This window comes from Panthera leo, chromosome B4, assembly GCF_018350215.1.
Source record: "Panthera leo isolate Ple1 chromosome B4, P.leo_Ple1_pat1.1, whole genome shotgun sequence".
Taxonomy (NCBI): Eukaryota; Metazoa; Chordata; class Mammalia; order Carnivora; family Felidae; genus Panthera; species Panthera leo.
In genome coordinates, this window is record NC_056685.1 from 136,046,679 (window position 1) to 136,070,908 (window position 24,230).

The following is a 24,230-nucleotide window of genomic DNA, read 5'->3' on the forward strand; positions in this document are numbered from 1 at the left end:
CTCCTACTGGTCCCCCAAGGCCCTTGGGCCCTTCCCCTAGATTCCGCCTCCTCCTCTCCTTATCTTCCTGTCTCCCCGCCTTGGAGACCTTTTGCCTGGTCTTAAACTTGCAACTTCACTTACCCAATTCACCTGTCTCCCTCTGGCTGGCTCCCTCCCTCCCCTTGTCACAAGGCTCTTGCTTCTGATCCCATCTGTTCTTAGGGTACCCACACTCCAAGAAGGCTTCCCTGGCTCTCCCTCCCCGCCCCCCGCAGCTAACAGTGTCTCGCCCCCAGCCAGCGGCCCTCCCCCACGTCCTCTTGCGTTAAGAAGAAATAACAAGCTCGAAATGGAGTCACTTGTGCTAAGCCCAGATCATCAAACAAAGACTTAATACCTGAGCTAATTTCAATTTCAGCCTCTCCCAGGAATATAGCCCTCAACCAGTTAACCTAGCATTACCTGGTCAGCAGTAGTGAGGTGATCTGCCCATTTGACAGTTTCCACTCCCCTTAAAAGGGCCCAGAAACAATGCATTCTTTAGTGACCATTTCCTTTATCTGCCCCCTGCTGCCTTTAAAAACCTCCTATCTGTGGGGCGCCTGGGTGGCTCAGTCTGTTAAGCTTCCGACTTCAGCTCAGGTCATGATCTCGCGGTCTGTGAGTTCGAGCCCCGCGTGGGGCTCTGCGATGACAGCTCAGAGCCTGGAGCCTGCTTTGCATTCTGGGTCTCCCTCTCTCTCTGCCCCTCCCCCACTCATGCTTGCTCGCTCTCTGTCAAAAATAAATAAACATTAAAAAAATTAAAAAAAACCCCTCCTATCTGCTCCCCATGGCGTGTTGTTTCTGTTTGAGAACCCCAGTGCGAGTGAGCCCCGTTTACCCAGAGTGGTCTCCTGCCTCTGAGACCCCAACCTTGCACCCCCCCACCCCCTCCTCCCAGTGTCTCCTGGGATCGCCTGGCACTCAAATCCTGGTCTCTGGGTCGGCTTCCGGAAGAATCCGTCTAAGACCACACCTAGGCTACTAACGAATAGTGAAGAAAACGTGGAGGTCTGTGAAGGAGCGTTGGGAGGAAAGGAGGGCGCCTTAGCGTTCATTCCCTCATTCGTTCACTTATTCACTCAATAAACACCGCAAGGGGCTGGCTGGGGGGCCAGGCTGTGTGCACAGCGTCATCTCTGGCAGGCGGGCAATGCTGGTTGGCAGCCACGAAGCCTCTGTGTGTGGCAGGGAACGTCTGTCCGACTTCCCCACGGCTCAGTGACTAGACCCTCGGCGTCGCCCAGGTCTCCCAGAGCCGATTCCATGCCCTCCCAACACGGCCAATGGGGACTGTCCTATTCCCCAGGAGCCAGGACGATTGGGGGAACGCACGTATGACACAGGACTTCCCGGATCCCGTTCTGGGGACAGGGACACACCTGAAAATTATGTCATCCCTGAGGCCCAGGGTTGAAGAGTGGGGTCCTGGGACCGGGATGGAGCAAGAGGGGTGTTTATTGGAGATGCGGGAGGGAATCACGTGAATGCACGCGCATTCACGGAATGTACCGAAGGCGGGAGAAATCTCTTCTTCGGTTCCCGACTGGGACAGATTTGTGAGAGAAGCATAGTTATGCATTAATATAAGCAATGTGACACAGGAGGCTTCATATAGAAATGAAGACCCAAGGGCACTTGGGTGGCTCCGTCAGTTAAGCATCTGACTTTGGCTCAGGTCATGATCTCACGGCTCTTGGGTTCAAGCCCCGCATTGGGCTCTGCGATCACAGTGTAGAGCCTGCTTCGGATCCTCTGTCTCCCTCTCTCTGCCCCTCCCCTGCCTGTTCTCTCTCTCTCTCAAAAATAAATAAACATTAAAAAACAACAACAAAGAAAGGAATACCCAAAGGAAGGGTTCAACCTGAACGTTTTAATGCTCAGTTTAACGAAGAGTGGAAAGTCGTGGAAAAATATGGGAGGACAAAGGGTAAGAGGTAAGTGTGGTGAACACGGCTGGAAACTTAGCAGGGCCCATCGGCTCAGATTCCTCTGTCCCCGAATCGTTGCAGACAAGCAGGCTCCTGTCCTCAGGCATAGAGGAAGCCACCTCCCGTGAGGGTCTGTGACCCACTTCAGGGTGGGTCAGAGTCCCTGTAGCTGCCATTTCTCAGATTCCTTCAGCTGAAAATATTCACTATGCCAAGAAGCTATATTCTGGGGGGGTGTGTTCTGAACACCATCGATACGTACAATGGACACTATTCGGCTTTAAAGAGGAAGGAGATTCTGACACCTGCATGATTGAAACTTGAGGACACGGTGTTCAGCGAAATAAGCCCGTCACAAATGGGCAGATGCTGTGGGATTCTGCTTCTTTGAGGTCCCTTGGGTATCAAATCCACAGAGACAGAAAATGAAATGGTGGGTGCCAGGGGCTGTGGGGAATGGAAGAGGGAAATGTTGAATGGGGCCAGAGTTTCTGTTCTATGAGATGAAAAAGTCCTGAAACGGACGGTGGTGTTGGCTGCATACATTGTGAAGGTATTTCGTGCCACTGAGCTGTTAAAAAGTATTAAGGGGCGCCTGGGCAGTTCAGTCGGTTGAACATCTGGCCAGCTCAGGTCATGAGCTCACAGTTCATGGGGTGGAACCCTGCGCTGGGCTTTGTGCTGACAGTTCAGAGCTTGCTTCGGATTCTGTCTCCCTCTCTCTCGGCTCCTTCCCTGCTCTTGTGCACATGCGCTCTCGCTCTCTCTCTCTCTCTCTCAAAAATAAACATGAAAAATTTATTAAAATGGTAAATTTTATGCTTGGTACATTTTACTACAAAGATAAAGAAGGAGGAGTTGGAGGAGGAGGGGAAGGAGAAAAGTGTGAATTTCAGCCAAAGCTCAGGAGGCTGAGCCCAGGGTGGGGGCTGAGGGCGGTGAAGGGAGGCTGACACCGGGCTGATCAGGGGAACGCCTTCCCTGAGGCCACTGGTGGCGGTTAGAAAATGCTGAGCAAGGAATATGGAGGCAGAAGGGTCACAAGCAAGTCAGGGGCACCAAGGGGAGCACAGAAAAAGGATCGGGACACCCGGCAGGTTGATAGAGAAGCCAAACCCTCAGGCTCAGTCCCCAGATGTTGGGGTTTCTTAACTGGGTGAAGGATGCCTGCCCTCATTTTGCCCAGCCCTGCAGGAGGAGGTGAGGGGACTGAGCGAGCACCGTCAGAGCAGACGACTCTGCACTTTTGGTTCTATGGAGGAAAGAACCCCCAGGGTCCACAGGACCCACCTGCTCCCCTTCGCGGAGTTTCAGTGAAGTACAGCCAGTCTTCGTTATTCAGAGTGGTTCTATCGCTGTGAATTATGCTTATGCTTAATCAGTGACCCCTGAATTGTTCTTACAGGAGACACAAGGTTGAGTTCCTATGCGCCTCTGGTCGTAACACTTTTGCCAACCCATCAACGCAGAACCTTTAAGTTACGCGTGTTTTCTGTTTAAAAACAGAAGTATATATTATATAGAAATATATATGTATCTAGATGACTCATTAATATTGAACTCGGAGCCACCACCAGCACTGTAACCTGTGCCTGGACGAGTCGTATCTAATGCGGGTATTTTCTCTGCAAGGCACACACAGCCTTCTCGAACTCGGGAACACCAGACAGCCCTTCAGCATCGTGTGTGGAGCCATTTTAGGTAGCAATATCAGCAACAAAAAGCACAAAAATGTGAAATCCATCCATGAATCAGCAGGCCACAAGAGGAACACCTGTTTACAACAGAGGAGTTGAAACAAGAAGGTTGGACATCGCCCTGTCTGACCCCAGCTGGCAAGGAGCACATTGTGCAATTCTCTGCCCTGTTCCCAGCTGCCCACTCCCACGGGCACAGGCTCAGCAAAGCAGGGGACGTCTCGGGCTCAGGAAGGTTTGTGGGTGGGGAGGTCATGCACAATCCACATGTCCAGGCGCTTCACAAGTGGTATTTTGATATTTTTTTTTTACCGTTTATTTATTTTTGAGAGAGAGAGAGAGATAGAGAGAGACAGAGCAGGAGCCGGGTAGGGGCAGAGACAGAGGGAGACACAGAATCCCAAGCAGGCTCCGGGCTCTGAGCTGTCAGCACAGAGCCCGATGCGGGGCTCGAACCCACAAACCGTGAGATCATGACCTGAGCCAAAGTCCCGTGCTTAACTGGCTGAGCCACCCAGGAGCCCCCACGAGTGATATCTTGAATCCTGACAGGAAGCCTGTCATTTTCAGATGAGGACACTGAGGCACAGAAAGGGAGGGTGACCTGATTCCAAAGCCCACACTCCTTGTACTCCACACCCCCGTCTGTAGAGAAGGGAGGAGGTTTCTCTGTCCACATCGACAGGAAGTAGGATGGCCCTGGAGGCCCAGACTTCTGGCTCCGGACAGATGCCTAACCTCCCTGCACAGGCTGCTGCGGAAATGCTCTGTGCAGGGCACAAGGGTCAGGGGGCATTTTTGGCACTTCCTCAAGATGCCCGCAAACTCCCTCGTTCCTGCACTGCCCACCCCCCAGCACCGGTTATCCCCAACTTCAACTTATCCATGACACGGTGGAACGGAAACCTCATGTCAGTATCACTCAACGAAAAATCTCTACCACTTGCCAGGAAGTGAAGGCATCACACAAAAAACAAGCAAGCAAACAAACAAACAAACAAAAACGGCAGGAAAATCCAGCAAAGACCTTCCACTCTGTTGAGACGTTGGTGCCTGCTGGAGGTTCGCGGTCCCGCGTGAAAAGGGGAAAGATAGTATCACAGGATCCCAAGGCGCTAAGAGGGCGACTGCTACTTGTCGCTGACTTAAGGGATGGGAAGGAACGGAAAGGGAGAGGTTTCTCTCCAGGACGTGCAAGGCCACTTGGGGATGGAAAATGTTCCCTCCTCCGCCGACCTGGGGGCCAGGTCCTCTTCTCTCCTCCGCCCCCGCCCTGCCTCCCTGCCTCCCGAGCCCAGACCCAGGAGCGCCCCCCTCCCCCCTCCCCCTCCCCCCTCCCCTCCCCTAGCGCTCTGGCGGCCCCTCATTTGCATGGCCCGAGGGGGCGGGGCTGCCGGGCTGACGTCACGCAGGGACTGCTCGAGCCGCGGCGTGGAGGCCGCCCCGGGAGCGCGCGCGGGCGCCGGCGGTGCAGGGCGGGCCGCGGTCCCGGAGCGGGACGGCCGTCCGCGGCGCGCGCGGACCCGAGAGCCCCCGCGCCGGGCCCCCGGAGCGCCGCCGCTATGTACGACCCCAGGCGCGACTGGAGCCTGTCCTTCTCGGGCTGCGGCTTCCTGGGCATCTACCACATCGGGGTGACAAGCTGCCTGAGCGAGCGCGCCCCGCACCTCCTCCGCGACGCGCGCATGTTTTTCGGCTCCTCGGCCGGGGCGCTGCACTGCGTCACTTTCCTCTCTGGGATGCCCCTAGGTATGTCCCGGGCCACCGCCGCGGCTCCGCGCGGGGACGGGTCGCGGGGCGCCCGGTGGAGCTGACATTGGACGCGGACAGCGCGGAGTGCATCCCCGGGGCCCCTGCCCGGACAGAGGCTTCCTCCGAAGTGTCCTCTCGCCCGGCGCCGGCGGGTGGCTCATTCGCCAGCCTGGGAGGGGGACGCGCCTGGGGTTGGCTGCCGTGGGCGTGGGAACCCCGAGCGCATCCCCACCCCAACCCCGCCCTGGCGCCCGGGCTTGCGGGAAGCCCTTCGCCCCGGGACTGAGAGTGGGCTCCTCTGGAGCGACGCGGAGGAGGGAGCAGGACCGGGGATGCGGCGTCGAGGGTGGAGCTGGCCCCTAGGGTCCCCATCAGCTCACAAAGCTTTGGGCGATTTGCCCTGGGTCCGGAGCAGGGCGGGCCTGCCCCCGGGAGCAGGGCGTTGGCCTCCGACCCGGGGTGGGAGCCTTCTTCGCTCTGGCGACTACAGGGATTGGAGACATCCCCCCTCCGCCCCACCTCCTGGGGGCTGGATAGCCTTTCAGGGGGAGGACAACCCTCCAGAGTTTTCCTGGGCAGGTTTGCTGATCTGAGGTTAAAGGGACAAGGCGGGGTGGGGCGCATGTTTTGTGTGTGTGTGTGTGTGTGTGTGTGTGTGTGTGTGTGTGTGTGTTGGGGGAGTGCTAGATATCGTTCCTAGGGGCTGGGGTAGATCCCTGGACACCCCCATGCCTTCCTTCCACCCACCCCCACCCTGCTCAGTGCCGCTGGAAATGAGGTGCTGTGCATTTGAATCTTGTGCTAATGAAACATCTGTGTATGTGGGTAGTTGTGGGAGGGACAGATGTGGAGCTTGTGCCCAGCTGGGCCAAACTAGGGTGTGGCCTGGGGTTCTGAGCCAGGGGACAGGACCTGGGACTGGTGGCAGCTAGAGCTGTTGGCACCCAGAGATCCCCAGACCGGAAGACCGCGCACCTCACTGGCCCCTGCTCAACTTCCTTAGCAGTTTATTCTTTGCCTTTCCCGGGAATGGGGACTGTTAGACTCCACCAGCAGGGAATGACTTTGATCCCGGTGGCCAGGAATCCCCTGCAATTAGATAGGATCAGTGAGCAGGCCTTGGGCTGACTGGGAGGTGGGGATTAGGAGAGAGGCCCCAGCTGGCTTCTCCACTGACAGGGAGGGGAGCAAAGGGCAGGAATTGTGGCCTCAGGGAGGATTCGTGTGGCCACATGGCCAGTCTGCACACTCTGGGCTTCGGGGGGTGATAAAAGACGGCCTTTGTGTGTCAAGGTGGCCTGTGCTGACTCTAGTATAGAGAGGGTTCCTAACTGGCAGAGGACAGGTGCAGTCCTGGTCTGTGCCCTGTAGAACAGGGAGAGGCTTGGGGACCACCAGATCCTTGGAAAGTGGGGTCTGGAGGTTTGGGCAGGAGCCCTGCTTTAACCTCCTGTCTCACTTGGGGACCACTGAGGAAAGTTTCCTAGGGCTGCAACTTGGAAAGAGTTCCCGTGAGTGCTTCTAAGCCAGGTGCTCGGCAGGAGAGGCAGGCAGAATGTGCCAGCTGTGTGCAACTTTGCCCCTTCCACCTGGGCTCCGTGGGGCCACGCATGTCGGGAGAGTTGAGTTGAGGTCAGAGGTGGGCCAAGACGGGCTGGCTTATGTCTGTCCTTCCGCATCTCAGGATTTATGACCCAGGGGTCGGGGTGGGGACTCGTCCTGCAATGCCAGCACCGTGCAAATCGGCCAGAGCGGTCCAGGCCGCTGAGTGAGGTTGGTCGGAGCACGAATGTGGCCCATGCCCACTGGACAGCGGTAATCCTGGTGTCAGAGCCTGAAGATTAAATCTAGTCCTTTACGAGGAGCCTTCTCTGGGTTGAGTGCCTTACAGATGGTAGTGTATCTAATCCCCTCTGTCCCCAAAGTGAAAACGTGCGCAATCTGAGACGGAGAGAGGCAGTGAAGCGACTTTCTGAGGTCGCTCGGCTAGTAGGAGCTGGAGGCAGGCTTCGCACTGGGGCCCCAGCCTGCACTCATTCTCTGCTTCCTGCAGTGTTAGGTAGGTCCTTTGTGCTGACGCTCCCTTCCTGAGGAGTTCCCGCTTCGGGCTTTGGGGGCGTGTAGGTGAGAGGGAGCTCCCCTGGGCCTCTGGGGGGCCTGTTCCCGTGGCGGGAACCTGGGCCCGCAGTGTCCAATAGAAAGACAGTGCAGCTGCGTGTGCTGTTTCACATTTTCCCAGCCGCCGAGCTGAAAAAAAGCGAAAGATACAATTGAAATTAAAATGTCATTCATCCCAATACAGCCAGCCTATCATGTTCATTTTTGCAGCTAACCGATATAAAAACATTATTAATGACATCTTTTATTAGATTTTTTTTTTTTTTTTTGTATGAAGCCTTTGAATTCCGGTGCGTCGTTTATACATCTCTGATTGGACTGAGCCGCGTCGGAAGGGCTCCATAGCCGCATGTGGCTGCCGTATTCGTGCAGGACTGGAAAACGGTTGGCAGCTTCCTTGCCGCCTGGTTTCTGGTCACTGCCATCTCCACGGGGCACCATCCCTTGTATGTTTGTGTCTTGCCGCCCCCCAGACAAGATCGTGCATGTGCTCATGGGCCTCGTCTATGCTGCCAGGAGACGGAACATTGGCATCTTCCATCCGTCCTTCCGTGTGACTAGCTACATTCGAGAACATCTCCACAGACACCTGCCAGCCAACGTCCACACGCTCGTCTCTGGCAGAATGTGCGTCTCACTCACCAGAGTGTCTGATGGGGAAAGTGTGCTGGTGTCTGATTTTCAGTCCAAAGACGAAGTTGTGGATGTAAGCAGTTTGCTTACCCGGGGGATTGTCCAGTAAGATTGGCTGCAACCCAGGGAGGGCTGTCATAGGCCACTGGCCTCGTTTCTTAAGACGCAGGGGAACTGGATTAGGGGGGATGCTGGTTGGCTTCCTGCCCCCATGGTGATGTTAACTGGGTGTGCCTCTGGTGGTCTGGTCCTAGCATAGGTGAACCTTGGATGCCCGCAGTCAGTTTCAGTTTCAAATACTACCTGCCCCCCTTCGAGACTTGGCTCGTGACCACGTCTTCCAAGGATCCCTATCCCCACGATGTGTGTTCCTCGATGAGCACATGTGGAGTAAGGTCCCACGAGGGTGGGATTACTCGCCTCTGGCCTAAGGGTCTAGCTCGGAGAAGATCACTTACTGTATCAAAATCCTGTTTATTTATTTATTTTTCTTTTCTTTATTTAACATTTTTTTTTTTAATGTTTATTTATGTTTTGAGAGAGACAGAGACAGAACGCGAGTGGGTTAGAGGCAGAGAGAGAGGGAGACACAGAATCCAAAGCAGGCTCCAGGCTCTGAGTTGTCAGCACAAAGCCCGACGCGGGGCTTGAACTCACGAACCGTGAGATCGTGACCTGAGCCGGAGTCGGTCGCTCAACCGACTGAGCCACCCAGGCGCCCCTATTTATTTTTCTCTTAAATGTTTATTTATTTTTGAGAGAGAGAGACAGAGACAAAGCGTGAGCAGGGGAGGGGCAGAGACAGAGGGAGACACAGAACCCGAAGCAGGTTCCAGGCTCTGAGCCGTCAGCACAGAGCCCGACGTGGGGCTCGAACCCCTGAACTGTGAGATCATGACCTGAGCTGAAGTCGGATGCTTCACTGACTGAGCCACCCAGGCGCCCCTCAAAATCCCATTTAATTTGGCTGATGCCTTTTGCACTTAATATGCCCCATAGGAGCCAGCAGCCTGGCACGTGTAACCAGCAGCATCTCAGCAGCCAGGATCAACCTCTGTTTAGCCTTGTTACCAGAAGCCTTGTCTAGATAGCCGACACTGGCCCATGCTCGCAGGAGCCGGGTTCTCTCAGGGGGTCGGTCCTGCTTCCCGCCCCGTGGCTCCATGCTATTCAGCGTGCTGGTTGGACCCCCAGCATCAGCGGCACCTAGAAGCCTGTTCAGGTGGTAGGTTCTCGGGTGCCTCCAGCCTGCTACGTCAGAATCCTGGGGTAGGCCGTGGAGTGTGTGGGCGGCATGCTTTCCACGTGATTCTAAGGAAGGTCAGCGTTTGCAAAGCCCCTGTCTGGTGTCTTCCCTGCCAGTCAGCGACGCTGGGTCCCGTCTGCGAGGGCCCCGTACGGCTCTCTCCCGTGGGGAAAGGGACAGGAAGTTGATACCCACAGTGTTTTAGGAGCTCATCCTTAGGCCTGAAACACAAGCGTGAGGGTTCGTTTGTTACCCATTCAGCTCGTGCATGAAAGCACCCCATCTCCAAAGAGCATTCTAGGCTTGCTTCTCTGTCCATTTGAAGAAGGCTCATGCTGGCCCAGGGGAATCGAAGACAGGCTGTTCTGGCCTGTAATTTCACTTCCTTTTGTCTCCTCAGGCCTTGGTTTGTTCCTCCTTCATCCCTTTCTACTGTGGCCTAATGCCTCCTTCCTTCAGAGGCGTGGTGAGTCTGCTTTGGTTTTGTTTTGTTTTTTGTTTTTAATTTTTTTTAACGTTTATTTGTTTTTGAGAGGGAGACAGAGCATGAGCAGGGGAGGGGCAGAGAGAGGGGGAGACACAGATTCCAAAGGAGCTCCAGGCTCTGAGCTGTCAGCACAGAGCCCGACGCGGGGCTCAAACCCACGAACTGTGAGATCATGACCTGAACTGAAGTCAGGCGCTTAAGCGACTGAGCCTCCCAGGCACCCCGAGTCTGCTTTTATTTATTTATTTATTTTTTAATGTTTATTTATTTTTGAGACAGAGACATGTTTATTTATTTATTTATTATTTATTATTTACTTATTATTTATTATTTAAATAATGTTTATTTATTTTTGAAACATGCTCCAGAGCATGAATGGGGGAGGGTCAGAGAGAGAGGGAGACACAGAATCCGAAGCAGGTTCCAGGCTCCGAGCGGTCAGCACAGAGCCCGACGCGGGGCTCGAACTCACGGACCGTGAGATCATGACCTGAACTGAAGTCAGACGCTTAAGCGACTGAGCCTCCCAGGCGCCCCCCGAGTCTGCTTTTAAACTAACTGCACAGCTCCTGCCTGCAGAGCACTTTCTCCAGGCAGCCTGGGACCCGTCCCCAAATGCAGAGTCTTTTGCTCTCTTGGCCTTTCAGACAGAGGTTCCCTAGCCATAGCCCCCTTCTAGGCTGCCCGGGGAAACAAAACCACCTTCATGTAGAATTAATTATCTGCCTACCCGGAAGGTAAGCTGATTCACTTAATCTTTGCCAGAGCACCAAGGATAGGTCCCCAGTGCCCCGGTTAAAGTATAAGATGCTTAAGGGTCTGTTACTTGCTTAAGGTAGTGCTTTATTCTTAGGGCTTGAGGGTTTCAGCCCACCGTGGGTCCGATTCTGCCCTTTGCGGCCCATGGCTTTGGGCAGAAGCTGCCAACAGGGCTTTGGATTTGGTTCCATTCCACAAGTATGTGTTTTGGTCCATTGCTGAGCCCTACTTGGGATGGGGAAACACAGGCCGAGCTGTCTGTTCTGCAGGCTCTGGACTAGATCCTGGGCCCCTGGCAGCTGCCTTCTGGGCCACATCGTGTGTGTGTGTGTGTGTGTGTGTGTGTGTGTGTGTATGTATATATGTTAGTTTTTTTTTAAACTATTTTTTTAATGTTTATTTATTTTTGAGAGAGGCAGAGCACAAGTGGGGGAGGGGCAGAGAGAGAGAGGGAGACACAGAATCCAAAACAGGCTCCAGGCTCTGAGCTGTCAGCACAGAGCCCGACGCGGGGCTCAAACTCACGGACCGTGAGATCGTGACCTGAGCCGAAGTCGGACGCTTAACCGACCAAGCCACCCAGGCGCCCCAATATGTTAGTTTTTTTAATGTGTATTTATTTTTGAGAGAGAGACAGAGTGCAAGTGGGGGAGGGGCAGAGAGAGAGGGAGACACAGAATCTGAAGCAGGCTCCAGGCCCCGAGCCGTCAGCACAGGGCCTGAGGCAGGGCTTGAACTCACAAACCGTGAGATCGTGACCTGAGCCGGTCTGCGCTCAACCGACTGAGCGCCACGGGTGCCCCTAAGGCGAGCATCTCTTCATGCCTAAGATGTGGCTGAGCATGGGCCGTTCTCTGTACTTGTTTAGGCCTCGGGAAGGATTGGCTGGGAAGTCTTCCGGCTGTGATATTTGAAGGCCTTCCCCTATGGGCACAGACAGCTGAGCTGTGATGGCCTTGGATTTGGGAATCATTCTAGACTTCACTTTGATGGGTGCAGACTTTGTCCAAATTGTACCAAAACCTGCCTGCGCCAGCCTAAAGTTGTGGGAGGATATGGATGTAGGGAAATTGATGCCCACAGTAGCTGATCCCAGATGCCACTAGGCCGTGGGTACAAAGAATGTTTTTCTGGCTGCCTTGATCCCAGGTTCACGGCCATTTAGGTCTCCAAAGCTCCTCAAGGTGCTTGTCCTGATTTTCCAAGCAGCAAGAGGGGTCTGGAATCTAACCCATGACCTCTGTCACTTTCATGGCAGGGTCTACATCATACTCTGTCTCCAGCGCACACAGAGCTCCTGCCCAAACAGATCCCTTTCATGCAAATTATATGGGCACACCTAGAGGTGGCCTCCTGGGCTTCAGACTTGGCCAGCACAATGTGGGCTGGGCTCCAGCCTCTGTCCGCCTCGTTGCCAGGCACTTTTTGTGTGGTGCACAAACGACACAACAGGATACAGCAATCCTGAGTGCCAGCCTAGAGCCTGGTCTGGCATAGAAATGTTCGATGAGGATTTGTTGACAGAAAGTTTCCAGAACCTTGTCTTCTCACCATACCAGCCTGAGGCTCTGAGAGGCCTCTCCCCATAATCTGAAATACACATAAAACACCAGCCCGGAGTTTCTGACGCTATGTCCTTTTCTCTTCCCCATAAAAGCGATACGTGGATGGAGGAATAACTAACAACATCCCCTTCTTTGATTCCAAAACGACCATCACCGTGTCCCCCTTCTTTGGGGAGTATGATATCTGCCCTAAAGTCAAGTCCACAAACTTTCTTCACGTGGAATTAACCAAGCTCAGTTTGCGCCTCTGCCCAGAGAATGTCTACCTTCTAATACGAGCGTTACTTCCTCCAGATCTCAAGGTGAGTTGGGGGCTGTGTGTTTTGGGGGTGCAGCTCTTCTCTGCTTCCCCATTTGCCAGGATAGCTAACAATGGCTCTTTCCACAAACGGAATCAGATCCCTCCCCTCCCTCCCCTCCCCTCCCAGCCCCCCCTCCCCCCAGTGAAAAGGAACTCAGGGAAGAGTGTCCGTCCTGGGAGCTCAGTGCTGCCCCACTCTGACCCCTGGAATCACCTGGGAAGATTTAAACAGCCCTGTAGCTCAGATCCCACCTCCAAGGGGCTCTGATTCTTACTTGCAAGTGTGGTCAAGAACCACACCACATTTGGTGGTTTAATGTTTCTCGATTGTTGTAGGAGGTTTCTTCTCCCTGATATTAAAACAAACAAACAAACGAAAAACGAAAACAGAAAACCAAAACGTAAAACGTGTAAACCCTGGACACGAAAGGTTCTCTGGGGAGAAGGAAGGCTGTGTGTAGGCTGTTGTGTGGACAGTGTGCGCTCCAGGCGAAAAGGGGAGGCTGTACGTTGGTTTGCGTGTGTGGTTTGTATTCAGAGGAGTAGAGACGGCTGCCGTTAACTGTCCCAGTGACAGCTGGAACGCGCCCCGGTATTTGTTAGGGTGGAGGCTGGTCTTGGGACGGAGGGGGCCCGGAGAAACCAGCCCCCGTCATGCCGGGCCACCGGCAAAGGCTCCACGGAGGGGATGTCCTCTGAGCCCAGCCTTGCACGAAAGTGGAACCTTTGCTTTTTCAGAGCACAGAGCCCTTTGTCCAGCGTCTCTGGGGCTGTGCTGGGCCATTGAGCAGCTCGGAGTGGGGAGGGTTCTTCTGTTTGTCTCGGGAGCCTTCGGAACGGCCCCCTCCGCTGCAGTGACCTTACTTGATGTGTTGCCAGGTGCTTGGAGAGATATGCCTCCGCGGGTATTTAGACGCCACCAGATTCTTGGAAGAGAACGGTACGTATGGGCGAGGTGGGGGGCAGACGTGTCCTTCTTAACAAGCTTTTCGTTAGCAGTCAGCAGCTGGAGGTTGAAGTTAGGTAGAAACTCAGGGCTGAGCGTCTTCACCTCGCAACTTGCTTACCCCGCATGTTAGCGCTCTGAGAGAGGAAATCTCTGTCCCATTTTACAAACGGGGAGATGGATGTGAGCCAGGGGCCACACTGCACTCACTGAGCGGCAGGGCTGGGGCGGGGACACTGGGTGTCCCAGTTCCGGGGCTCTCTCCTTCCTTAGTGCCACCTGTCTGAACAGCAAAAGCCGTTCTGTTCGTTTTTCTTTTCTGCTTGAACTATTTTGAACGTTTTGGTAAACAAGAGAGGAAGTTAAGCAAGGTTTCCGGCCCTGAGCCCCAAGTTGTCTCCAGCCAGGTGTGGGTCACACCCTCAAGGTCAGCTGACGTCCTTTGTGGGACGGGTTCCTGCCTTTGGGTCATCTGGCTGGTCTGGGCTGTGGGAGTTGGGCTCTCGCAATATTAGATGTATTTGGAGCTATTTTTCTTGAATACTAAACGTTGGTTCCTGGGGCGCCTGGGTGGCTCGGTCAGTTGAGCGTCCGACTTCGGCTCAGGCCGTGATCTCACAGTTGGCGAGTTTGAGCCCAGCGTCAGGCTCACCACTGGCAGTGCAGAGGCCGCCTTTGGGTCCTCAGTTCCTCTGTCTCCCTCTCTCTCTGCCTCTGCCCCGCTTGCGCCCTCTTTAAAAAAATAAAAATAATAGAAGTACGTACGTTTTCTGTATGGCCTCTCGGAATTAGTCTTTGGCCAAGACCAAGGAGAAGTCATGGTTAAAAGGACATACACGTATCTGTCCACTCAGAAAGCGTTGACTGTATACCTTCTAGGTGCCAAGCTATTGGCTCTGTGCCGGGATGCCACAGTGAATAGGCAGATGTGGCCCCTGCCCTCCTAGAGTTTAGTCTGGTGGTCAGACGGGCAGATAAGTAAACGGAAGGATGACGTGTGCCGAGTGCCCTGATAGGAAGATACAGGATGCCGTAGGATCACGCAGGAGGGATCTGCATGGCCTGGGGGAAGGCATGGCTTCAGGAGGATGTCAATCATGTTGCAACTCGGGGATGGATGGGAGCGTCCTACGCACGGGGGACACAAACAGGAGGCTTGCAGACCACAGAGAGCGTGGTTGGTTGGAGGATGGGAAGAAGGCGCACGTAGCTGGAGTGGCAAGGGGTGGGGGACGCTGAGAGGTGGGCAGAGAGGGGGGAGGGGCAGGGCTGGGCCTGGCTGACTCTTGACGCCTGCAGCCGTGGGGAGCCACTGAGGGCTGCTGAAGCAGGAGTGAGGGAGGTCAGCAGAGGGCTTTGGCTGCAGGTGGAGAGGGCAAGATGCTGGTCTCTGGGGGACTGGCGAGGCCCGAGAGGACAGGGCTCAAAGATGACCGGTTAGAGATTCAGGAAGGGGAAGAATCTGGAACAAAGTCCCGGGTTCTGGCTTTAGCAGCCTGGGCAGGGGATGCTCTGTCCCCCGGTTCAGGGCTCTCAGGAAGGGGAGGGAACGTGTTCTTTGGGAAGGGTGGCCTGCTCCTGGCGGGCCGGGTGGGTGTGCAGTGCCCCAGGGACATTTTTGGCCACTTGTGCTGGAGGCAGTTGATGTCAGGGCCCCAAAGTGCCGGAGAGCCGTCTGGGCTGGGGACGGAAGTTGGAGGGAACCTGGGAATCGGTGACAGCAGCAGACCCCTTAGGGTCGCACTCAGGTGATTCGGTGACTTTCCTAACTCGGTGACTTTGGACAAACCACCTCCCTCCCAGGGCCTCTGTTTCTCCATCTGTAGCAAAGGGAGTTTGGATTAAGAATGCCCAGGTTGGAGTCTTGGTAATTCCAAAGCCTGGCATTTGCAGCTTCTGTGCTGGGTTTGAGTCTAAAGATCTAAGTGGGGCCCTCAGCCAGGCTGGCCCGGGTAGGGGTTGTCCTCTGGGAACAGATTATTATGAAGTTCCTAACTCAGGGCCCACAACACAGGCTTAGCCGGTGGTTCAGTTGTTACCCGTTAATTAGAATTCCCGTTTTACCTTCATGCCCTCTCGTGTGGCTGTGGAGCCCACACAGCTAGTGGGTGATCAAGCCAGAGCCAGCCAAACTCACATCTCTCTGGCTTCAAAGCCCCACCCTCCTTTCTCCCTGGCAGGGAACGCCTGCCCTCGTGGATCCCCGCCTCGCCTCGTACTTGGCTGGCAACAGGCCTACGGCCCGTGGCTTTGCCCGCACGTCGTTCTGTGGATGGGTGTGTGAGCAGTGACCCCGGCCGCCCAAGTTCACCCGGTGCCTGGTTTCCCGCACCCTTGGCAGGCATCTGCAGCGGGCCTCGGCAGGGCCTGAGTTTATCTCCAGAAGAGTGGGGCTTCCTCGTGCCCCCCTCGGAACACACGAGGCCGGGGTCTCCCCCGAGGGCGGCTGCCTGGGGGACGAAGATGGAGGGAGACGAGCTGCTGGACCACCTGCGTGTCAGCATCCTGCCCTGGGACGAGAGCATCCTGGAGACCCTGCCGCCCAGGCTCACCACAGGTACCGGCAGCTCGGGTGGCGGGATGGCAGGCGGTGTCGTTTCCCGTGACAGCGACCCAACGGGCTTCTTTTCTGTGTGTTGTGGAGGAAGGTGACCCGGCCCTGCAGGAGATGGAGAGGGCGGGGTGTGGGGGCCCCGCTCCTGGTGCAGGCCCATCACCCCCCTCGGGCACCTTGCTCAGTCTCTCTTCCCGTGGGGTCATGGCCAGAGGGAAGCTGACTCCAGCTGTTTTGAGTACCAGGCACACTGGATTTCCGGGGGCCACGGGGGTGGGTCTGTTGTTTCAGAACCGCTCTTTGCCTGCCCACCCGTCTCAAAGCCTTCTTTTTTGAGGATCCCCCGCCCCGGTGTTTCCCTGCCTCCCCACAATGTTGAATCTCCGTTGGGTGGTGATATTTTGTTTTTAAGGTTTTGTAATGTTTTTCTTTATTTTTGAGACAGAGACAGAGCATGAGGGGGGGAAGGGCAGGGAGAGAGGGAGACACAGAACCCAAAGCAGGCTCCAGGCTCCGAGCTGTCAGCACAGACCCCGACGCGGGGCTCGAGCTCACAGACTGTGAGATCGTGACCTGAGCTGAAGTCGGACGCCCAACCGACTGAGCCACCCAGGCGCCCCAAGTGGTGATCTATTTTTATCACATCATCAACTATTAGGTGGACAGGAGTGCACAAGCCAGCTTCAGATCAGGCACTTGGGGAAATTCAAAGACAGAGGGGACATCATCCCTTGCCCCAAGGCACCAACACCCCTACTGTGATAACCATGCAAGCCAGCAGCTGCCTGGGTTAATGTGATCTGAGGTGTTGTGAGGTCATTACAAAAGGGTGACAGCAGGTGGCTTAGTAGGTTAAGTGTCTGACTCTTGCTTTTAGCTCAGGTTATTATCTTGTGGTTTCAGGAGTTCTGGGATCTGTGCCGGCAGCACGGAGCCTGCTTGGGATTCTCTCTCTCTCCGTCTCTCTCCCCCTCCCCCACCCGTACTGTTTCTGTGTCTCTCAAAATAAATAAACACATTCAAACAAACAAAAACAAAAGGAGGGGAGGGGTAGCAGGCCAGAGGGTTCCAGGCAGAAGGAAGCAGAGCGCGGCTGTAGGTCCAAAGAAAAGTTCATAAAGTCGATGGGGTATTTGGGAACTTTGTGTATCCCACCAAAACTAGCTATTGTTAAAAATGTTTTTAATGCTTATTTATTTTCGAGAGAGAGAGAGAGCGAGCGAGAGACAGACAGACAGACAAAGTATGAGCAGGGGAGGGGCAGAGAGAGAGGGAGACACAGAATCCGAAGCAGGCTCCGGGCTCTGAGCTGCCAGCACAGAGCCCGACGTGGGGCTCGAACTCATGAGCCGTGAGATCATGACCTGAACCGAAGTCGGACGCTCAACCGACTGAGCCACCCAGGCGCCCCTGAAAATGGTTCTCGTTTAAAAGAGAGTTGTTCGTTGGGAACCCTTTATCCTGTGGGCTATCGAAGGGCTCTTCTGGGCTTACTCCTCGTTGGATCTCATTTGTGAATGCGTCTGATTCTTTGTACGCCAGGATTTGTGTATTTCACAGAAATTCCAAGCACTACCTGGACAGGTGGTTTGGTGTTCACGCTGGTGGGAGGCACGCCTCCAAATTGTATTTTTCAGCTCTGAGTGAAGCGATTAAAAGCCAGCAGAGATACATGAGCAAGATCTGCAACTCCTTGCCAGTTAAGATCTTGTCCTTTGCGATGCTGCCTTGTACGTTGCCCGTGGAATCTGCCGTTGCTCTGGTCCAGAGGTGAGCATTTTTGTGTGGCTTCGTGCCTTCCTCCCTGGTTGGGCGCAGATGGCGAGAATCCACGTGCGCGTCTTCACCCGTGGCCTGGCTCCTGGTAGAGCGGGATGGAGCTCCCTGTCTGTGAGGAGCACCCCGAAAGGTGCCTCGCTTTTCTCGATGAAGAGCCCCCCTCTTTTCTCGATGCTTTTCTCGTTTGCTCCCTCTTGTAGGTCTGCGCTTTTCATTTGGGGATTTTATTCATGGTGTGTCGGGAGGGCATGAGGCAGACTCTTGAATTCAGGGTATTTGTTTCACGTCTGCTTTCTTCAGATTCCCGTTGGCGTTTACGGTCTTTTTAAGGGGGTTGGTCGGCATGGCCTTCCGTCCACCTTTTAGAGGCCAGACCACCCTTCAGAATCCAGCTCAGTCCTCTTGTCCTTGGTGAACCTGTCCAGATCCCTTCCCCGCTCTACTGAATCAGCCGTCTGCTCCCCGACGCCTCTGCCCTGGGGTGGGGTCTGATCAGGCGTTTACAAAGCCCACCACACGGGTCCTTTTGGTGACCTGGGCGTCAGGGGTCGGGGGAGTCTGCTGGGCTCGAACACAACCCTGGGCCACCTTGGCTACGAGATTCTCTGCATAAGCTACAGCAGGCACCTTGCCCCAAGGGGGAAGCCTGGCAAACCAGGACCTTTTTTATTTCCACGTGTACCCCTTGAGCTTTCTGGAGCCCAGAAAGCAAGCCCAGAGTGACCTAACTTTGCTCTAGGGCTTTTACATCGGTTTGTCTTTGGTTGACCGTCCCTAATCCACCTTCTGGGATTGATCAGATTAGAATTAGAGGAGTGCCTCTGGCGGTTTACCTGGACAAAGGGCATGGTGGTAAGATACCCGCCTTCGGTTTTTGTTTTGTGTTTGTTTGGGCTCGTTTTCATGCTGATACGTGTGTGTGCTTTGTGTCTGTGTCTTGGTTTTATCCCTGCAGACTGGTGACGTGGCTTCCAGATATTCCTGAGGACATCCGGTGGCTACAGTGGATCACCTCGCACGCGTGTTCTCAAGTGGTGACGCATCTCTTCCCCACGCGCCAGGTAGATGATTTGGTTGTGGGTGTGTGGGTCTGGCAGGCACCCCTTTCATCTGGAAGCGGGGGTGTGTGTGCCTAGTCACGTAGATTCTCGTCGGACCTCCGACTTGCCGGTCAGAAGGAGGAGGCCCGGGGATGGCACGCGGTGCAGGCTGGTGGGTGAGCTGGTCTGCGTGAGGAAACTGATGGGCTCTGTTGTGCCCGTGGGCGTCCAGTGGGAAGTGTCCAGGTGGCTGGGAGGGCCACAGGCTTAGAATCCCAGGATGGTGACATCACGGGGACGCCGTGGCTTTGGACACCACCACCCGGAGGCGCCCAGAGCTTGCACGGTGGGGCGCTCAGCTTTGGCTGGTGGTGTCCCTCCATCCTTGCCGAGACTGAAGACCTGAGTTAGCGTCCTTCATGTGTTTCGGACCCCAGGTACCGGCAAGCAGCCAGCGGCCTTCCCCGGGGAACATGAGGGCGTTTCTAGCCTCCTGGCTCCCTAGCGGACCTGCACACCTGTGGACGTCCAGTAGGGGCCAAGCCGCTCAGCAGCGCCACCCTCCTGTCCGGCCTGGCCTTTTGGGGCTGGGACTGGGCAAGACCCCTACTTCCCTACCCTCCGAGGGCAGATGAGTTTCTGAGTCATTTGAGGAGACAAGTTTAGGACGTCCTCTCATAGATGCTAGGCCTTTCTGATCTTTGCATGGGTACTTGCACGCTGGCGTCTAATGCTCCAGTGTCTGTGACGCGTGGGGTCCTGCCTCTGTGCCGAATTTACAGATTGTTGAAACCAAAAGCGATGTACTGTGTTTACGAAAAGCCAGGCTCAGGCTAAGCTGCTTTAGGGTGTGTGTGTGGTGGTCGGGAGCGTAAGGAAGTCCGATATGTAAGTTCTTGTGTCTGTTAGCTCATCTGGCTGGGAAATGGCAACGGGAAGCCCGGTGGGGAGGGGCATTGCCAGCTCCGTCTTGTAGCCCTCCCAGTGCAGGGTTCCTCCCACAGCTGGTGTCGTGACAGGTGGTGGGAGACTTGTGGCTGGGGGCTGGGCTGCCCGTTGTGCAGTCTTGGGGGCTGCAAGGAAGAGAAACGTGATCCCATCTCCCATAGAGGAGGTGGTCAGTGGGGGGGGGGGGGGGCGTGGGGGGGCAGCCTTCTCCAGGGAGGGCGCTGCTGGTCATGGCCATTAAAAGGCGGTAACTGACTCACGTTTTGGAACACTTTTTTGCCCTAGCCTAAATATGTGATAAGAGTTTTGCATAAAATATACAGGAATCTGATTATGTGTTGCATTATAGGTTATGTGAACCAGTGAGGTGTTAGCAAGCCTTAGGAAAAATCCGGTGCACAGACGGGCATCCCCGGCCCCCAGGCAGGAGCCCAGCACAACAGAAGGGGCTTGTGGTCCGCGCCCCTTTTTCCTCAATGGCCCCTTCCCGGTTCTGTACTCCCAGAGCCTCGACAGAGACAAAGAGACAGGGACCTACCTTCTCCCCAGGTGTGGTTTGTCAGCAAGGACAGAGTAATGTGACTCAAGGTGAAACGTGTTTTCATTTATGCATTCGAGTGGAACAGAAAAGACACTGATCGGCTCAAAATCCTCAGCATCGGCTCACAAAGCTGCAGCCGTCACCTATGCTGTGTAAGCACGTTGCAGCTGAAGAACCAGCAGGTTCAGACAGAGCACTTCCTTGCAAACACATCCCCTTGAAAAGAGAATGTGGTTCTAGGAACAGCCTCTGGGTGAGCCTTGAGCTGCCATGAGACTGGGACCTCCCAGGCAGGCTCCTTGTGAACATTCGGGGCCACCGCCCAGCGCCCAGAACCCCGCTTTGCGGCTCCTTGCTGGGTCCTTGTGTCTCCAGGACGTGGGCACCGAGGCTCCTGTTCTGAGAGCGCTTTGCCCCCTAAGTGAGGCACGGGCTGGTGAGCGCTAGGTTCTCCCCGCCTCTTGAGCCCCAGAGCAAGGCACTGTCCCCCTTGCTGAGCTGGCCTGGGGGTAGGAGAGGCCGGGTCCACACCCACCTGGGCAATTTGGAGCATACCCTCACACCTTGCCCTGAGCCCCCGATTCTCAAGTTTCCCGATCACCGCAACTGTTAACAGCTGGTAGAATGACATGCAACTTATTTTCTTACTACTTTCTGAAATGGTTCAACCTCCTGAAAATGAACACGTGTTTTATCATTTTTAGAAAATGTGTGCTAAGACAAAGAAGGATAATATTCTTTTAGAAATGGCCAAGGCTCCACTCACCACCTGTGCCTTAAATGCCACCCCACTCGCACCCCCCACAGGCCCTCACCTCTCCGGCACTGCTGAGGGTTCTTCTCAGCGCGGAAACACATTCTGAAGTTCCTACCACCTTAGCAAACGAACCCCTTGCTCCTTATATGGTACATTTGTGCTCTGGAATTTTCCACCGTCAGGAATCATCACTGTGTAGTCTACTGAATGCCAGGGAGCCACAGTCTTTATTTGGGGAACAGATAATGAAACTTGGTGCAGAGCATGAACCTAGTCTTGGTTTAACCATGACAACAGCAACAACAACAAAAGGTGTGCATGTGGGTCTATGGAGAAAAGACTGAAAGCACATTCACCAGAAGCACTGATGGTAGTGATCATTACGCTGTTATCTGTAATCGTAGTTTATTTGCTGCACTTGTGTTTTGCAAATTTCTATGGTAAATACTTATCACTTCCACTGGAAAAGATCTCCTAATAAATGTGACGTTGAAACGTTTTCCGTCGTGTCTGCGTCCTTTCCCAGAAGCCCTGCTTTCGTTTTTCTTCCCTTGAGCCCCTTCAAATGCCCCCCCTCCCCCAGGTTTATGGCCCCGCCAGCCAGGTGGTCTCCACATGGACCCTATCCTAGACACTGGCCCAGACCCTCCCCTAGAGTCCCTCTCCTTCTGGGACCCCAGACTGTCCTGAGTGCTGGGCTGGTCCCCAAGGTTCAGCCTCACCTGCTGTACTGAGAGTTCACAGCTGCATCTGGGGGCCTCACCTTGAGGAACCCCCCCAGTCTCTGAGCCCACCTGGCCACCTCCACTGGCCATTCCTCGGCTACTCACCAGTATAACCCTCCAGTGCACAGCTGCCCTGTGCCTGTCAGATTCCAAGTCACCTGAGCTGGGCACCAGAGACTCCTTGAACCCCTTCTCCCCCGCCCCCTCCAGCTGGTCCCAATCTTGCCGGATTATGGAACCCAGCCTCTTGTCCTGAGCCTACTCACTGGAGCCCATGCCCGGCGGGTGCCGTGTGGGGCCACACGCTCCCGCGAAGCGCCAAGGCTCACCTCCCCTGACCTCGGGAGTAGCCTGGATCCAGGTCGGAGCCTGCTCCCCTCTGGCTGCCTGCCCGGATCCTAACAGTCGTGTTCCAAGCTAAGAAGTGAGTGACCTCTATGGGCATCTGTGGGGAGACCCAGTGTCCCTTCCTCATGACCTCTGAGACTTGAGGTTTCATTTTATTAAGGGAGCCAGTGTAGTCACTAAACTGCATTTCGACTACTCACGGGGCCAGATCTATCCTTCGTGAACCAAGTTTCTCAAAAGCTGGTGTCCTTGCGGGTATCACTAAGGGATGTGATCAGTTAGGTTAGTCTGGGTCAGGTGGCCTTTAACAAAGATTCCCCCAGAAGGTTGACTTCTTATACTGCATACCCATCAGACTTGGCTGGCCTAGCCCGAAACTGTCCCCCCATCTGGAGGGTCACTGATGGCAGCGACAGTGGGAAAGGAATATGGTGCTCAAACGTTGTCATCCAGAAGTGAGAACTATCCCTTTGGCCTTCAACCTGTTGACCAAAGCAAGTCACATGGATAGGGGCGGGGAAATGCTACTCTACCTTTTGCCTGATGAACACTGTCACCGAGGGCCGAAGAGCCTCAAAAACCAGAACCCAAAGTCTCTATGACCCAATCAGTTCAGGAAACACCGGCTTCAAGAAAGTGAGATAGAGGTACTTACTGCAGGACTTCTCAGAGCCTTCAATATGTTAATGTGCATTCTGACTGTCAGACACAGTGTTTGAGGATAAAGCTGTCTGTGTTCCTGATGTGGCTTCTGTCACTCTGTAACCAGTGCCTTGTACACAATAGGCTCTTGAATATTTGGCTCAGGACTCATTGCCGTCTGCAGGTCAACCTCATGGATTACCTTTGAGAAGACAATAATGGAGGAGAAAATGCAGGAAGATGTAGTTTATCCAGTGTCTGCAGTGAGCCAGGCCCCACGCTTTAGCTCATCAAGGCCTCAGTATACCGCCATGCCTTAGGAACTGCTATCATCCCCATTTTCCAGATGAGGAAACAGGAACTGGCAGAAGGAATTCTGAGCAAGTGTCCAGCTTGTGTGGCTTGTGCTTAAAGTCTGCTCCTAGATCCACCAATGGCCTCTTGAGTCCGAGCTGGGCTTCAGGAGATACCAATAGACTCACTTTGGCGGTCAGGGACAGGTTTCCTGAACCCCAGGAGCGGGGTGGGTGGGTGGAGGGGGAGTGTCGATGGGTAGGTCAACCTGCAAGGGGTGCTGGGAGGTTAGGACTTGGCCCTGGCAGCGCTGGCTTGGGTTTCTTCCCAGGCAAGAAGGGGAATGTGGTCTCCAGGGCCCCTGGGGACTTGGGGTGCTATTTAAATGGAAGAGGGTGTCAGGAACTCTGGGAGGGGGCGGGGGGGGGGAGAAGAAAAGGAGTTGAAATGATACTGTTATCAGAAGGGAGAGGACACATAATATGGTCCCTCTTCCCTCTTCCCCCATCCCATCACTCAGCTGTTTCTTCCTGCTTTCATCACTACACGTGGCTACTATTTACGACATGGTTTTGACTCCCGGAGGGGAGGGGGCTGCTTCCTCCACCGAGGGGCGAGGTGAAGCCCCGTGGCCATCCGGTTCTCCGCCCCTGGCCCGTGCCCGGGGGGGGGGGGGGGGGAATCCCCGCTAGCATTTATGGGCTCGGTTGAATGGACGATGGTCGTGCACCCACGGCCCACCCAGAGCCTTGTGCTGTGCCGGGCGTTGTCACGCTCCCTGATTCCTATCCCGAGACGTGGTATGACCCTCCCCTTCCCTTTACCAAAGGGGGACAGCCCTCGGGGGCTTCCGCGACTGTTAGGACCCGGGCGGCCGGCCGGAGGGGGGCAGGCGCCGACCCGGATCTGTGCTACCCCCGAGGCCAAGGGAGGCGAGCCTCGGCGGTTCGCGGGAGCGTGGGGCCCGCACAGCATCCGCCGGGCCGGGGCGCCAGGAGGACTAAGGGAGGACCCTGGCTGAAGCCCCGGCGCACCCACCGGCGGGTTTGCTCTTTCCCGGGGGCGACTCCGGACTCCCGCTGCCTGGGATCCTCACTCCGACCCGCGCCCCACGCGCCAGCAGCTACGCAGGCGTCTTTGGAG

The 24,230-nt window shown here is 55.2% G+C and overlaps 1 protein-coding gene and 1 long non-coding RNA gene across 5 annotated transcripts; one reads left to right on the forward strand and one right to left on the reverse strand.

Moving 5' to 3' along the window:
• Positions 1 to 5,205: 5,205 nt before the first annotated feature.
• PNPLA3 (patatin like phospholipase domain containing 3) lies at positions 5,206 to 21,577 on the forward strand. Of its 3 annotated transcripts, none has more exons than XM_042948072.1 (9): positions 5,206 to 5,401; positions 7,996 to 8,228; positions 9,802 to 9,867; positions 12,305 to 12,514; positions 13,393 to 13,453; positions 15,801 to 16,016; positions 17,651 to 17,783; positions 18,748 to 18,853; positions 20,130 to 21,577. In XM_042948072.1, the coding sequence occupies exons 1-9, from the start codon at positions 5,215 to 5,217 to the stop codon at positions 20,136 to 20,138; spliced, it is 1,221 nt and encodes a 406-aa protein (XP_042804006.1). In that variant the 5' UTR covers positions 5,206 to 5,214; the 3' UTR covers positions 20,139 to 21,577. The 3 variants fall into 3 exon arrangements, with proteins under 3 accessions (XP_042804006.1, XP_042804005.1, XP_042804003.1); XM_042948071.1 differs by having other exon boundaries at positions 20,286 to 21,577; XM_042948069.1 differs by lacking the exon at positions 20,130 to 21,577 and adding an exon at positions 19,263 to 19,411.
• Positions 7,246 to 24,221, reverse strand: LOC122225239. 2 transcript variants are annotated; one of them, XR_006205170.1, is made up of 3 exons: positions 24,126 to 24,221; positions 22,807 to 22,995; positions 7,246 to 7,651 (listed from the first exon to the last, which is right to left on the reverse strand). It is a non-coding gene; the product is annotated as an uncharacterized LOC122225239 (long non-coding RNA). The 2 variants fall into 2 exon arrangements; XR_006205171.1 differs by lacking the exon at positions 7,246 to 7,651 and adding an exon at positions 19,830 to 19,905.
• Positions 24,222 to 24,230: the final 9 nt, after the last annotated feature.